This window comes from Nicotiana sylvestris, chromosome 1 (genome assembly GCF_000393655.2).
Source record: "Nicotiana sylvestris chromosome 1, ASM39365v2, whole genome shotgun sequence".
Classification (NCBI taxonomy): domain Eukaryota; kingdom Viridiplantae; phylum Streptophyta; class Magnoliopsida; order Solanales; family Solanaceae; genus Nicotiana; species Nicotiana sylvestris.
In genome coordinates this window covers 122,374,506-122,390,122 of record NC_091057.1, presented here as the reverse complement: position 1 = coordinate 122,390,122, position 15,617 = coordinate 122,374,506, and the positions used below count along the sequence as shown (strand labels likewise).

At 34.2% G+C, this 15,617-nt stretch overlaps 2 protein-coding genes across 6 annotated transcripts; both read left to right on the top strand.

The window, feature by feature from the left end:
* The first annotated feature begins 482 nt into the window (after positions 1 to 482).
* Positions 483 to 9,889, top strand: LOC104210703 (uncharacterized). Of its 5 annotated transcripts, XR_011405139.1 has the most exons (10): positions 483 to 595; positions 2,175 to 2,281; positions 3,822 to 3,951; positions 5,830 to 5,952; positions 6,063 to 6,116; positions 7,379 to 7,425; positions 7,547 to 7,651; positions 7,866 to 7,923; positions 9,091 to 9,295; positions 9,522 to 9,889. XR_011405139.1 is itself a non-coding variant. In XM_009759660.2 (9 exons), exons 2-9 carry the CDS (start codon positions 2,198 to 2,200, stop codon positions 8,050 to 8,052), a joined length of 618 nt encoding a protein of 205 aa, XP_009757962.1. In that variant the 5' UTR covers positions 483 to 595; positions 2,175 to 2,197; the 3' UTR covers positions 8,053 to 8,246. The 5 variants fall into 5 exon arrangements, 4 of the variants coding, with proteins under 4 accessions (XP_009757962.1, XP_070023639.1, XP_009757961.1 ...); XM_009759660.2 differs by lacking the exons at positions 9,091 to 9,295; positions 9,522 to 9,889 and adding an exon at positions 8,036 to 8,246; XM_070167538.1 differs by lacking the exons at positions 483 to 595; positions 9,091 to 9,295; positions 9,522 to 9,889 and adding exons at positions 598 to 651; positions 8,036 to 8,246.
* Positions 9,890 to 10,528: 639 nt separating this feature from the next.
* Positions 10,529 to 11,287, top strand: LOC104210704 (uncharacterized). The gene is made up of 3 exons (XM_009759661.1): positions 10,529 to 10,678; positions 10,957 to 11,013; positions 11,057 to 11,287. The coding sequence occupies exons 1-3, from the start codon at positions 10,529 to 10,531 to the stop codon at positions 11,285 to 11,287; spliced, it is 438 nt and encodes a 145-aa protein (XP_009757963.1).
* The last annotated feature ends 4,330 nt before the right edge of the window (positions 11,288 to 15,617 follow it).

Below are 15,617 nucleotides of genomic sequence, written 5' to 3'. Positions count from 1 at the left end.
TCCTACCTCTACCAAAATTTAAAAATTACTACAATTTGAATTCTTTTATTAATAATTATATAAATACAAATTATGGAGTATATATTATATAATAATATAGTTCCTCTGTTCCAGTTTATGTGAACCTATTTCCTTTTTGGTCCGTTCCAAAAAGAATAAATTCTTTCTAAATTTGGTAACAATTTAGCTTAAACTTACAATTCTATCCTTAATGAAAAGTTTTTTTAACCACACAAGTCCTCTGGGCTCCTTTTTAACTTGTTCAGGACCATAAATTCAAAAAAATCTTTATTTTTTCTTAAACTCCATGCTCAATCAAATGAATTCGTATAAATTAGGAGGGAGTATTAGGCCACATTTGTTTGCACTTAATGAGGTCTGAATCTGAATGAATCAGATCTTAGCCCATTAAGTATATTTTTATTTTTATTTTTAAAAAGTCTGAGTAGGTCTTATTGGGTCTGATTCGGTCAGACCTTTAATTGAGTCTTAATTCTGGTCAGAGGTTAAAAATACCGAAAATACACGCCTCTTTTTTCGGTGCTCCTTTTCTCTCTCTCTTCAAGGATCAAGTAGCCGCCGAATCTTTTTCTGGGTAAGATTTTGAAAATTATACTTGGAATTCTCCATCTTGTTTCCACTTTTCTAATGGTAAATTTCAGTTTCGAGTTTAGGGTTTAAAAAAACCCCTTTTTGAGAAGGGGCTAAACTAGAAGGTTTTGCTTGCCTCTTATTTGTGTCTTGTTCTCATTTTTGGATATTCTAGTTTGATTGAATCTCTGAATGTTCTGTAATTTTTCTTGATTTTGTTGACATCCCGATTCTCTAAATCGTAAATCTTCTAAATTGTTAGCAATGTTTTTTTTTCTCTTTTGCAGATTCACATAGTCCCTTTTGAACGTTCTTTCGTTTTCTTCAAGACTTGCATATTAGTGACTGAAATTCAATTTCTCTAGTTGAAATATAAACCGTAATTAGTGTTTATGAAGCTCGTCCAAAATCAAACTTTGCTATGGCTAGAATTCGGATAACGAAGTTCTGTGTTGTTGAAATTAGAGCCGCTATAGTTTCATATTTGGCTAGAATTCGGATAATGTATACATAAGTAAGATTTATATTTCAGTGCTTTCTGAATATTTATGTGCTATTGCTCTTGAATTATTCGTCATATGTTACATGTTTTATAATTGAACCATGCTTTCTTTTGTTTATTCAAGAATAGCTTCTTTACTTCCTCAATTTTTTTCCTATTTTGTGTTTAAGATCATACCATTTACTACATCTTTGCAATCTTCAAACAGATTATTTGCTTAGAAATATACAACTTATCTTCATGGGTGGCTCAAGGGTGAGGCTATCGCTTTAGGCCCCAAAAATTTTGAGGCCCCAAAAAGTGTTGTAAAATACGTAATAATATTTTCACTTTGAACTTTGTAGAAAAAAGTATAAAATCCGTGTAAAAAAGGTTTTAAAAAAACAAAGAATATTTACTTTTTAACATAAGAAATATTCTAGAACTTCGAATTAAACTACTCAAATCTTTGTTTTAGCAAATAAAGTTTTTTACATCAAGATCCAAGGTAATGCATTGCAAACATATGGCTAACATCTTACTAATTTGAATTAACACTTGATAATATAAATAATAATATTACTAAATGAACCTAAAAGTCATATATCTTGTATGAATACCTTACGTTCAAAATATTTTTTTGGTTACATTTCGTTACTACAATTGTTGTTATTATATATAATTTTCATTTATGGTTTAAATAGTTTAACAATTGGATCTTACATAAAATATTAATTTATATCTTATAATATTTCAATTTATCTCAAATAATAATTTTTTTTGTTCAAGTTAGTATTTTCACTAATTGATGTAATATTTAATTACTTTTTTTTGAATTGTATATGTTTTTATCTTGAAATATATAATACGTATTCGGATGTTGAAAAACAAACAATCTTAATCATTCAGTGTTCAGATCTGCATACCATGTTTTAATATTCAGACGTGCATTCAGATTCAGACGTCTTAATCTTAAAAAAAAAAAACGAAGCCTAGTGTTTCATATTTTTGGGGCCTTAAATATTTAGGGTCTAAGGCAAAGGCTTCACTTGCCTTACCCTAGAGCCGTCCTTGATAATACCGTAATTATTCTTTTCTACAGGCCCTGATAGACGGTTCGATTTGATGGCCTACCGAGGTCGAGGGCGTGGTGGATTTGGAGGTGGCAATTTGCGACTAGCTAAGCAAGTTCCATTTGAACTTTTCCCTGTAAGTCAACTCCTTTGGCTCATTTATGCGATATTCTTCACACGAATTATGGTACATTGCTTAAGGAGATCACAAGTTCGGTTAATGGACGAGGGTTGTGATAGGTTAACTGTTAGATAAAATATTGAACTTTAATGAATGATCTTGTATACCACGGTAAGAAAGCCGTATGGATCATATAATATACACAACTAATTTAGGATTGAGGCATAGTTGATTACTAATACATTGGTCTTGGGAAATGAGTAAACTTTTCCAACTTTTGAAGCTGTAAAATGCGTGCTAACATAGAGACTGAACTTTGTAAACGGATGGGAAAAAGGTTTTAAAAAGGAATGTTTTCTCGTATTGAAGTTAATCATAGGAGATTTAGCACCTGCAATAATGTTTTACTCAAAAATGCACTCAGCCAATTATGAGAGTTTATATGATGATAAATAGAAAGATGTCTGACACATAATGCCCGTTTTGATGTTTGAGGTACATAATGTGATTATAAATATCTAGAATACCTTCATCAAAATAAATATCCAGAATACCTGGAATAAATTCATGGAAAAGTTAAGGAGTTGCATCATATATTATTACTACTAACAAAATCACAATATAAAAGTTCTATAGTCCTTTAACGAGCTAAAATAATCCCCCCACCCAATTTGAACAGTATGTCCTCGTGTTTTGTCAATTAATCATTTCTCATCAAACAAGCATGTAAAATATAGACTTTTTTTGTAGCTTTTATGTAGTTTCAACCATTCAAAAGCTGTATTCTTAGAAGAATTTGTCTGTATTTTCACTTAATACGTATGGAGTATTATGCTCCAATAGCATCAGAAGGACGAATACAAAATTGGTCGCTGTACCGGCAGGTCAGCACTTTGTAGTACCACTTTTAGGAGAAGATATGGACAAAATTTCCTCTCTTTCTATGCAAGTGTAAAAAAGGTTTTCTTCATTGCCTATCAATGGGTGTAATATGGCAGCCTTTGTAGTACTGTAGAAGTATCCTTCTACATTATTTGCATATTAATATGGTTTGAACTTTTACACATTGATATATTGGACAATTGTTTAGCCCAATGAATTTCCTTTTTCCTTGTCAGTTAAATTCATTTTAGTTGCACCTTTGGTCCCCTATTAACTAATTTTGACAGATCTACAATAACAATTGATCTATAGTGCATGTGGATTTGACATAAGAAGATTCTTTCTGCTCTGCTATTACACGGTATATTTTATAGTCGAGTGAAGAATTTGATGTAAGGTCTGATTAATGTGTCCTATGGTTACTGGATGTTTAGGTCATGTCCACTGGTAGTTTAGTTGAGTTAATCTGACTCATAATTCTTTTGGCAGATTTAATCTGAACTGATTAATGTCAGCCTGTCAGCTGAGATTAACAATTAAGCTTGATATAGATAGATCTCTTGCTACTTTAAGTTAATTAAGAAGAAAGATTGAATATGTTATTAATTTAGCTTGCTATGGTTGGTCAGTCGATTTGCAGCTAACACAATTTTGACCTTTCTACCATTTGCAGGAAATTGAGAACTTAGGTAATGCGGCAAGTGTCACTGAAAGGACAACACTGGCAATTTGGCACTCAAAGTTACAGAAGTATTGGAACTCCTCTCCTTACTATTTGGGAGAGGAAAGTGATGTTTTGAAGAGTAAGCATTCAAATTTTTGAAACTTATGCACTCCTTCTTTGAGGAAATTTCATACCTCTTGTTTAGGAATGGATAAAGCCACTTATTATACTTGTTGTAAATGATCGGCACTAACATTTTGTCACAACCGAAATCTGGAGGGCCACGGATGGCGCGCGATGAGCCAGCGTCTGTAGAGAGAGCACTTAACGTTGTTGTATCAACTACCCATAAAGCATACATTGGGGTTCCAAGCGATCCCACATTGTCATGCGTCAGATAAATGAAGCATAACTTCCCATCGAAGCGAAAACATCACATATTTGAATTAAGCCTTGACGAGAGATACAATCTATTTACGGTCCCAAGTACTTACACATCAATCCACAGTAAAGTATGGAGCGTCTAATGAATAACGTTATACATAAACCGAAACTGGATGTAGCCCATCAATAAGTAAAGGTAGAAATATCAAAGGAAGCCACCACCAATCTAGTGTGGGGCTCACCGCAAAAGTTTTATCTAGTGGTGCTCAAGCCTCGTAAATGGAGATGTCGACGGAATCTTAAGACCTGAAAGTAGATGGACGGAGTATACTCAGCAAATCTGATAGACCTGCCTCTAAAAGTTGGGACAAGTCTTAAGAGAAAACATGCATTTGTATGAAAGGTCATAACTTTAGAAAACTTGAATGTTTCATATGGAGACATTAGTTCTAAAGTCATAAATGTGTAAAAAATTATGAAAAGAGTTTCAAGGTAGGGGTAAGGATTGCGTACATACTACCCTCCGTAACTCCACTTGTGAGAATATACTGGGTATGTTGTGTTGTAGTTTCTTTGAAACATAATATGCCTTTAACATTGGTCAACCTAGCGCAAACAAGGCATAAAACGTCATAATTACAAATCATAAAAATTACTTTACAAATCATGCACCTCATACAACATTCCTGAAACTTAGGCAACCTGTATCTATGCTTGGTGCACAATGTGGCACCAGACAATCTTTGGCATCACAACTTATATTTGCTTGGCAAGTTGTGCAGGCACCAGAGAGTTCACAATGTCAAAAGCTCTTTATCCCAGCTTGGCGCACTATGCCAATATCCAGAAAGTTTATAGTGACACTCTTATATCTGCTTGACACATTCTGCAGGCATCAGATAGTCCAGCACTACACATTTATATTTGATTGGCGCATTGTCCAGGCATTAGGCAGTCCAAACGGCAAAAGCGCCCTTTGTTGGCACACTAGAGGGCAAGCAGATAGTCCGCAGTGGTCTATTCATTATTCAAGAGCTAACTAAACTGTGGGGCACCAGATAGTCCACAGTCGGTGGATGAAGTTAGCATTATTACCTGTAGTCGTTCGTATTTTGTGCATGCTGCAATACTATCTGATTGTCGTTTCAAGGAGTAATCATGGACAAATTTTTCATAGGATTTTGTTTTCTTTTAGAAGATTCTGCTTTTATTATTTTCCTCGTGAGAATACATGAAGGTCCACAATGCAAATTAGAACAGCTACATAATTCTTAAAGTAAAAAAGCTTGAGGTTCATGTGGTTCAGTTCAAGTACAGTTTGGAAAACATTTTCTGTTAGAAGAATTGCTGCATTATTTGAAAATTAATCTTTCTCCTTCTGCACCATCTGACAATTAATTTGTTGTGACTATGGATTATTTGATGCTCCGATTTGATGTCCATACGGTGTAGTTTCAGATTCCCAATTTTCTATACTTCGCATACCCTTCTGCACTATTTGATATTTAATGTCTTGTTATTTTATATCTGGCGTTCAGAATTTTGATTACTTCTTTTTTTACGTGGCACTTTATATGAATCGCTGCGAGTTTCAGATTTCTGATCTTCTGCACATCACACACTATGTTTCTAGAAACAAAAGGCATGGATATAGAAAGATTCTCAGATAGGAAGTCAGAGAGGGGCAAGTCAAAGCCACCATTGTCGCACTTCATAAGGATGGATCCAGCCTATGTTCCTGCAGAACTAGCTAAAGGTTTTGTCCTCCTTAATTCCTGCTAAATTCTTTGGGCATGCTGCTTAGTCAGATCTCTTCAACCTAATTCATTTGCTTAGTTAGATGCTTTATGATGATAAATATTGCAGGTGGAAGGGAGGAGAATCGTGCTGCGAAAAGAGTGCGCTGGAACCCAGAGTCAGGTAAAGTTCCATAATTTTATCTTTCTTTCTTGCTGTTTTGTCTTTGTTCTCTGCAAACTTTCTGACGTAAAATAAATTGGTTTGTCCACCTTGTGCACCTAATATTATGTCTCTCACCTCCTGTGCATAAAAATTAGGTGCATAACTTGGAGTTGGATCTCATTATTCCATTGCTTCATGAGAATGGATTTGATAGTATACCCGAGGACAATTATTGAGAAATTTACCTTTGTGCACAAAAGCACATATACACCCCGTGGTCAAACTAAGTTTGACTTAAAGTCTTTGATAAGGCCTCGTAATGTTGCTATGGTATTTTTGGAGTGTATGTTTTTGTTCTTTGTTCTTTTTTATCCAATAGTAATCTAGAACCTGTAGATTTTCCTTTCTATTTCACATATGGACATTTTATACATCTTCTGAAGTCCTGAGTTGCATATCATGTTCCCTGAACATACCATGCATAAAATATTTCCACTTCGGTAATAGAACTACTGATTTATAGCAAAGCCCTTTGAACACTAACCTGGATCAGAACCTCTAGCAAAGTATCAGTAGCACTATGCCTGGCAGAGATTGACTTTGTACATAATGTTCTTCGTTAGCACACGCTGGGTTTGGAACCTCGGTTAGCTTATGTGATATACATCAGCGTGCCTTTATCAATTTTCATAACAGCCCAGCTTAGTATTTAAAGAGTTCCACTACTGATCAGCCCTTTGGTTCTTTAACTTTATTTTGTATCTTCTCGACTTAAAATTCTCTTAAAGTGAGATAGCATTGGTTCTACACATCCCAAGCAGTTCATGATATGGTGAGCTCGCTCTATTTATGAGCACTGAACAAAGTTATCTTATTGCTGGGGCAAGAGATCAGGCCCAACTTCTTTTGAACTTCAATTTGTCAATAGACATATTCCTGGAGTCTAATACTTTTCACTGTACGTTCACAAGTTTGTTAAACGGTTGCAGAACATTAGCTGTTTATGTGACCCTTCTTCCATACACACAAAGAGAAAGCTATTCTCCACTTGGATATATTTCATTTAAGTGGGTATGTGCCTGTGTGGTATGCTAGGGTTCTCAGTGATCTTGTAAGTCATGTGAGTTCGTTGAATTTGGACTAAAGTTACCTATCAAAGAGAAGATGTATAAGAGGCTAAGAGCTGACATCACATTGAACAGAAATGCAGATGCTTTTCTCTCTTTTGACTTTCATTTGTTGCAATTTATCGAGCTCATGAAATTGTTTTTTGGTGACAGACATGCAAAAATTGGATCTTCTTGAGAAGCTTGATAAGAAGCTTGAGGTTAACCTCTACCTTTACAGGAAATGTTTCTTTTGAAGTGTTTTAGCAAGAAGGTTACTCGTCTACTGCAATGCTTTCTTATCTTTTGATTGTTACGTTTCAACTCACTGCAAATTCTTAGGGCGATGAGGAGAAGAAAAAAGACGGTGAAGACGAGGAGGACGAACAAGAGGAGAAAATTGAAGAGGAAGAAGAAGAATTTAGTGACGACGGAGATTACAACCAGGTAATGTTGGTAAACATTCTGCTTCCGCAAATGGACATCCATGTTTAAGGAACTTGAATCAGAATGCTTTATGTTCCTCTAGTATGAACTATACTTGCATTGCTTGTCAATTGTTTGCCTACCTAGATCAACATCATTAAGCGTCATTCTTTAATAGAAAAGTGTATATCTACACAAAGCTTAAGTATTTTGAAACTGTTGAACATTGGTACAGAATCTTTATGATTATGATGATGATGAAGACGACTACAATATGAATGAAGATAATAATGGTACGGTCCTACTTGCAGTTTCTTTTCTTCTTTTATTTGATGCAGCAGTATTGATTACTTCTTATTGCCGTTCGAATGCTTATGAAATAATGCTAAGCAACCTCTGTTGCAGATGAAGGCATGTATTGAAGGTTGCTTGTTGGGTGGTTTTCGCTTGCCTTAGGAATTTTTTTCAGAGATTGAAGTCTTTAATTATGTTATTGGATTTTCTAGAAAGCTTAGCTCACACATAGGCCTTGAATATTACCAAATATGTTCATAGTTTGCATATTATCCGTCATGCTAATAGTATTTCTACAAAATATAGACAATTCATTAAATAAGGAATCATTGTAGCTGTAGGCTTCCTTATTTAGGCGCGCTAAAATTGAGGAATTAAATATTCTTCCAGATCTTCTACAATGCAAATCACACACATTAATAATTATCGTTTGTTTCGTTTCAAATTTAGCCACTCTGGTTTTGTGATACATTGTGTTTCATCCTTTTTTCTAATTTTACAAATCAAAAAGGACTAAATCTTCTACAATTCTTCTGCAAAAACGCAATTATATCCAAAATTTCAATTATGCTACAACTGAATGGGAATTGGGATAGCTATGAGAGATTTAGAGAATTTCAGGTCGATGGCATTGTAGTCGATGAGGATGCGAGTTATAGTCTATTGATTTTTACAATAGCACAACAATTAATGATCGATACATTCGAAAAAATTATAGAAATCAAATACATTGTCAACGAGCATTGTCCTCCAATGGAAATTAGGAACGATATGGGTGTTCGTGTATACATGGAGACGAAAAAGGAAAACAAAAACTTAGGATCATATCCGCTATGTATAACTGTTCGCGATTTCAATATGGAATTGAGTATACCAATGAGAACACAACTGCAGGTTTGTGCTGTTATTTTTTCTATCAAATTCTATTGTATGTTAATATCCTACACTTTATCTATATTTTATCCACAAATAAACTACATGTCAGAGTAAATATATATATCAGTATGGATTTTTATAATATCTACAAAATTTTTACATTTATTCTACAATAAAACTACATATCATTTGAAAATTAATATGAATTACAGAATTTCAATGTTTATACAAATTATCTACAAAATTTCTACAAACTGTTAATAACAGTATTTATCTTTATTTTCGTGCAGGTTTGTTTGGAACACTAAAGTTACTTGATATGCCAACATCTCCCGTTATAGAGGAATATGAAAGTATAATAATTACAGATAGTACACCAAGTTTTATTGAAGTAGGATAAGTATACCAAGATAAGCAAACAATTGCAACTGCAATGAAGCACTATTCTGTCATGCACAAGTTCTAATTCAGGGTTAAAAGATCTAGTGCTAGAAGGTATGAACATATGAATGGTCAAAGATCATTATTTTTTTAATTTTGTAGTTTATTTATAATTTATTACTTCTTCAGTTTTTTCTTGTGATAATGTTTATCAGTATTGTAAATGAATTGTAGTTATATTGTATATAAATTGTATAATGTGATCGTTTAAGCTAAAACGATCTTTTTTCTTTTTAAATCTACATTTTAAACCAGTGTTTAAATTGTATTTATTTTGTAGCTACTGGCTGATATGTGTTGGTGAAAACTGTACATGGCACTTCAAGGCAACTAGCATAAATGATTCTGCAATGTTCAAGGTCAGAAATTTCAACAGCCAACACACATGCTCTTTAATGGACAATACATTCATACAACGCAAACCTACTGCCATGGTAGTTGGTAGCATGGTTATTCCAAAATATTATGATCCTAAGACAATTTACACACCGAAAGACATATAATTTGACATGTTGTCTGAACACGACGTGAATCTAACCTACATGCAAGCTTGGAGAGCAAAGGAAAAGGCTTTACAGTTTTTGAGAGGTCATCTTGCTGACTCCTACAACAAATTTCCTAGTTATTTGTATATTCTAGAGAAGACTTATCCGGGGTCTGTAGTTAAATTGAAGAAGGCAGACGATGACTGCTTCTTGTATGTATTTGTTGCGATTTGTACGTCAATCAGTGGTTGGGAATATTGCAGGCCAGTTGTAGTAGTTGATGAGACCTTCTTAAAGTCAGGATACAGGGGAATAATGCTAACAACCAGTACAATGGATGCAGCAGATATTGAAGTTTTATTGTAGAAATATTGTAGCTTGTATGTTTTTTGTAGTACTTGTAGATATGTTGTAGATATATTGTAGAAAAGTTGTAGTTTGTATGTATATGTCTTCTTCTGCATTTTTTCTGCAACCAATTAATTGCTTTTTGCCACATAATGTAGGTACCATATTACCATTGGCATATCCTGTTGTTGATTAAGAAAATGACGCATCATGGAAGTGGTTTTTTGAGCAATTCAAACATGCATATAGTGAAAGACCAAATATGTGTGCTGTTTCGAATCAGAATGAGAGTATCTTGAAGGCAACATCTATTGTTTCCGGCATGCCACATTATTCTTGCATGTGGTATATTTGGACAAATATATGAGCAAAGTTCAAGAAGGGACATCTAAAGTTAAGTGAATTGTACTTTGCTACGACACGATCATACACGCTTGATGAATTTAATGAAAGGATGTCAAAGATTGAAGAGATTGACCCCCGTGTTAAAGCATACTTATACAATATTGGCTATCATAGATGGTCTCGAGTACATGCTAAGCTGAACAGAACTTGGACTATGACATCAAACATTGCAGAGTCGTTGAATGCTGTAACAAAATATGTAAGAGAGTTGCCGATAGTAGAACTATTAGAGTATATAGGACCTTTCTTGAACGTTGGTCGAAGGAAAAGTTATTGAAAGCAAAAGGTACAATCACATACCTTAGGTTCAAATTCAACAAAGAGTTGGATGACAATAGAACATTGTCGCACAAGCTTAGAGTAAGATCTGATCATTTATTGAATCAAATTAATTTATACAGGACAATGTAGATATTTTGTAGATAGTTTGAGTTTAACCGTATATGAATTGTTTTTTTTGTTTGTATGTAATCGTAGGTGAGGGCTTCAACAGACTACATCCATACAGTACTAGATGATGTGAGGCGCTATATTGTTTGTCTTGAAAAATAAGAGATGTATTTGTGGGCAATTCCAGCTTGATGAACTTCCTTGTCCACATGCTTTGGCTGCTTTAAGACACAGGGATGAGTCTTCTGAACAATATTGTTCTCCTTATTACACAAGGGAGAACCTTTTGCGTACTTATGAAATACCAGTAAATTCCCTTCATGATGAAAGCAAATGGAATGTGCCACAACATATATCTGAAGAAGTAGTAAATCCACCTACAGGAGGGAAAAGGCATCCAGGAAGACCTCAAAAATAAAGATACAAAACATATGATGAAATAAATTCAAAGAAGTACAAGGTTTCATGTGGTAACTGCGGAGGAGAAGGGCATAACAAAAGATCTTGCAAGAATGCACCCAAAAAGAAATAAAATTTTATGTAGTTAACAGAATATTTCATAAATTTTTTGGTGAGTTCAGGATAACAGATTTTGATGTGTAATTGTTGAGTTTTTTAAGATCATAATGTAGTTAGTTAGGATTTTTCTATATTGAGATAATACTTTCATAGAGTAATTTGTTTATGAATGGTTTCTATATATATAATCTACCACTTTTTTTTACTATCTCTAGCATCCTTTACATTGTTGTTGATGTATTTTTGCAATTTATCTACAATACAACTATAAAAAATTAACTGGAATTTACAGAGTAACTACATTATAAATCAGTAGGAAAGGAGTTATATACTAAAACATTGTAGATCAAGTATTGTTTACATTCAACAAATGAATATAAAAGAAAAAAAATACATTGTTAAATATTTTCTACAAATTATCTACAAATACATCTACAAAAAAACTACAATAGCTGTAGCTGACATAATATCTAGATTATAATTCAGCTAGAAAGAAGCTATATGCTAAAAATAATGTAGATCAGGTACTTTTTACATTCAATTTAAGCAACAAAATGTTTAGTTACTGGATTTTACACTTTATCTACAAAAAAAACAACAAAATAACTACATATTTTTGCGTTGATAAAATAACTGTATAAAAATTCAGTTGGAAAGAATTTATATGCTAAAATAATGAAGATCAAGTACTTTAAAGATTCAACAAGTGAATATAAAACCAACAGAATGTTTCCATTTGAACTACTATACTGGATAGGAAAAAAAAACAAAGGCTACTATAATTGTAGCGCAAGTCTGCTACAATTAAAACACAATAATATTGTTCAAAAACTTGTCTATCATCTTTCTTCTAAACTAGCATCAACTAAACAATTGTACTACATGTTCCATACAAAACATTACAACTACTTCTTCTTCCTCTAGACTCGTGTTTTCTCATTCAAAGCCGGTGCACCTTTTCTCCTTGCCAATTTGCCTGTCACCTCACTTTCACTAATTGTCCCATGCTCCTGCTTCTTTCTAGCATAGTCCCAAAGTAGCGCTCCATAGCGTCTACGGTGTTGGTCAATATCAGAAAGATCTTCTGCCAGAATTGATAACTCTCCAAGACTAACATACTCTGCAAAGGCAGCAACAAATACACCACAATCGCTGCAGAGATAAAAGATGTCAATATTTACTAAACCATTAGAAAAAAAAGGTTAAATGTATAGAAAGGAAGAAGATTTTTGTTACAGTGATCCTTCTTTTTATTGTGGTATCTCTCCGACGATCCACTGAATGTTAAGAGGGTTGGTAACAACTTTCTCAATGTATGCCTTTGTATTCTTGAAGTTGATGTCTTTACGCTTCCCATAAAAACTGATGCATGACAAATACAAAGGGATAGTAACAGAAAACTTGTCGACACAAGATTCAACAATAGGGTGATTGCGTGAAGAGACCATGGAATCATACGCATAAAGTTTCCTGTCTGCAATGTCAAAAACAACCAACACCCAGTGGAATTTTTCTACAATGTTGACGGGAATGATGACATAATCAACTTCATCCCATGCAATATTTGCGAGCAGTCTATCCCCCAATATATATTCTGCTACAACATACTGGGGTTTGACAACAGAAAACTTCTTTTCTTGAGGAGAATTTTGGAACTTTTCATAAATCTGATCAATCCTAGTCTTGAACACACAATCTATTGTAATAACCTAGTCTTGTTGTGGGGCCCATACTTGCCTCTTTTCCTCAAGTAGTACATTATAACATTAATGTGCTGCAACAAAACCATATTGCATTTATAATACAAGTTATCTTCAAATAATCTACACAAAACTAGAAAATAACTACAATTCATCTACAATCAGGGTACAAATTATCTACAAATCAAATACATTGAATCTTACCGAGTCATTGAAGACTTGTCCTAGGTGTGCCAGGGAAAAGAACCACTCCTTCTTGTCAACCTTTTCCACTCAAAGATCTAACTATGGCTTAATTTGGTTGTCCTTTATAGAATACAAAGCCTTCCTCCTATATAAACAAATAGAAATTAAAATCAAATTATTGCATGAAGTAGATGTGTAAAAGATGAATACTGGAATAAAAGTGTCAAATTGTGCAAACTAACCTCTTCGAACCTGTGTCGGTACCGTGGTATAACCACTTGTGGAATTGATCCAACACCTCAAGATCTATATTTTGACCAATAACACTAGGAAATGAGTGCTTGAGGTGAAAAATTTGAGGTCCAACCAAGGTGCTGCCATCAGAACTGTATAAAGGGAGAAATGGTGATCGGGCATGCTTTCCCGACTGCCTTGTTCTACCTTGATACACAGGTGTTGTTTCATCTTGTATAGGCTCGCCGAACTTAACCAACTGGGAGAAGTTATCAGGCAGCTCGAAATCATCAAGTGTAACCTCCTTCTTCTCACCTTCGGAGTCTTCTGAATCACCTACATTCACATACTCTGCCTCTTCACCTACATTGTCATCTTCTTCATTCTGCTGTTCTCTTTGAGCTGCTATTGTCACTCCGTGAATTGGAGATTGTGCATGCATATCTTCCCTCTCTGTAACACCATGTATATCTAGCTTAATAGAATGGTAAAAATATTGAAACATAAAGCAAATATCTCTGAATATAATTTCATACCTGCATTCTCTTCATCAATCCGCCCTTCAAAATGTGTATATAAATCAACACGTGCTTGATGATTTTCTTCACCAAGTGCACCTTCAACATGTTCTGTTTTTTCCATTAAAAATGTTAAATCATATTGGATAGTAGTGGCTTGACAGTTTAAGAAGATATGTAGGTGTGTTATAAGATCTATATAAATTTGTATGAGTTGTACCAATATGTTGTATTTATTTGTATATATAATGTAGACAAATTGTAATTATGTTGTAGATAACTTGTAGATATTTTGTAGATAATTTGTAGATAATTGTAGATAAAGTGGAGTTATTTTGTAGATACCTGTTTTGCTGGTGCTGGCCTGTACTGGTTCTCCACTAGTGAACTGAAATTGCTGATTGTTCTTATCTTTTGGTTGGTCAGTATTTTTGGTTGAACTCCTAGCAAACTGAAAGTTTTATATTAGTTAGGATATATATTTTAGAGGTGACATAAATAGTTTTGTTAATATGAATAAAATTCAAATGTTACCTTTGCATCAACGTGATCATTTGGACTGTTTATCGTCTGCAAAACAATCTTGACAGACTCATTTATTAGAACTCGAAGGCTACCTAGTTCTTCAAAGACATATTTCCTAAAATCTTCAAGCTTTTCATCGACCTACATATTAAAAAAAATACATAGTAACTTCAGAATATGTCTTAACATACAATAAAGAAGAGATGCACTATTATGTATACATCACAATTGTCACGACCCTAAACCCGAACCCAGTAGTGATGGCATATCTCGTGAAGACAAGGCCAGCCAATTAAACTCAATTCACTTTTTAAACAGTTAAATAACATAAAAGCAGTCTAAAACATGATATAAATATTAAGTAGCGGATAATGTCAATAAAGTGCAAAAGTACAACACAGCCCTAACCGGGGTGTCACTAGTCATGAGCATCTATAAAACCCAATACAAGTCTGAAAGGTCTACAACTAGTACAAAAGTCTGATATGAAATAGAAATGATAAAGACGGAGAAACGCGGGTGTGCGGACGTCAAGCAGCTACCTCGTGAACTCCAAATGTCCGCCGGGGGCTCTCAACTCGCACTGGCAAGATCAGCAACGGCCGAATCTGCACACAGGGGTGCAGTGAGTAAAGTGAGTACTCCACCTCAGTGAGTAACAAACGTAAATAATGACTGAAAGTAAGAAAACACGTAAGGCATGTCGTGGCCCCTTTTTCTCGCAAAAATCGGGTTTGTGACATATGGGAGGACAACTTGTTCCCTTTCGGGAATTGGGTTTGAATTGAAGAGTCATCACCTAATGATTAAAGTGTGTTAGGACACTAGGAGGGGTTTGTTTTGAGTAACCAGAGATTGGGTAAGGGCTTGAAATTATCCTAAGAGGAAGGTGTTAGGCACCCCTCAGGATCCACTAGTGTGGTTCCCGACCAAACTATTGTTGTGACTTAAGTGAAAATAACACATAGGCAAATAAAGGCTTCAAATAAGAGAAGATTTTCACGTAATGGTTACAAATAAACAAAAGTAAGAAAAATGAACTAAAAGAGTTGATTTTCTTAAAAGA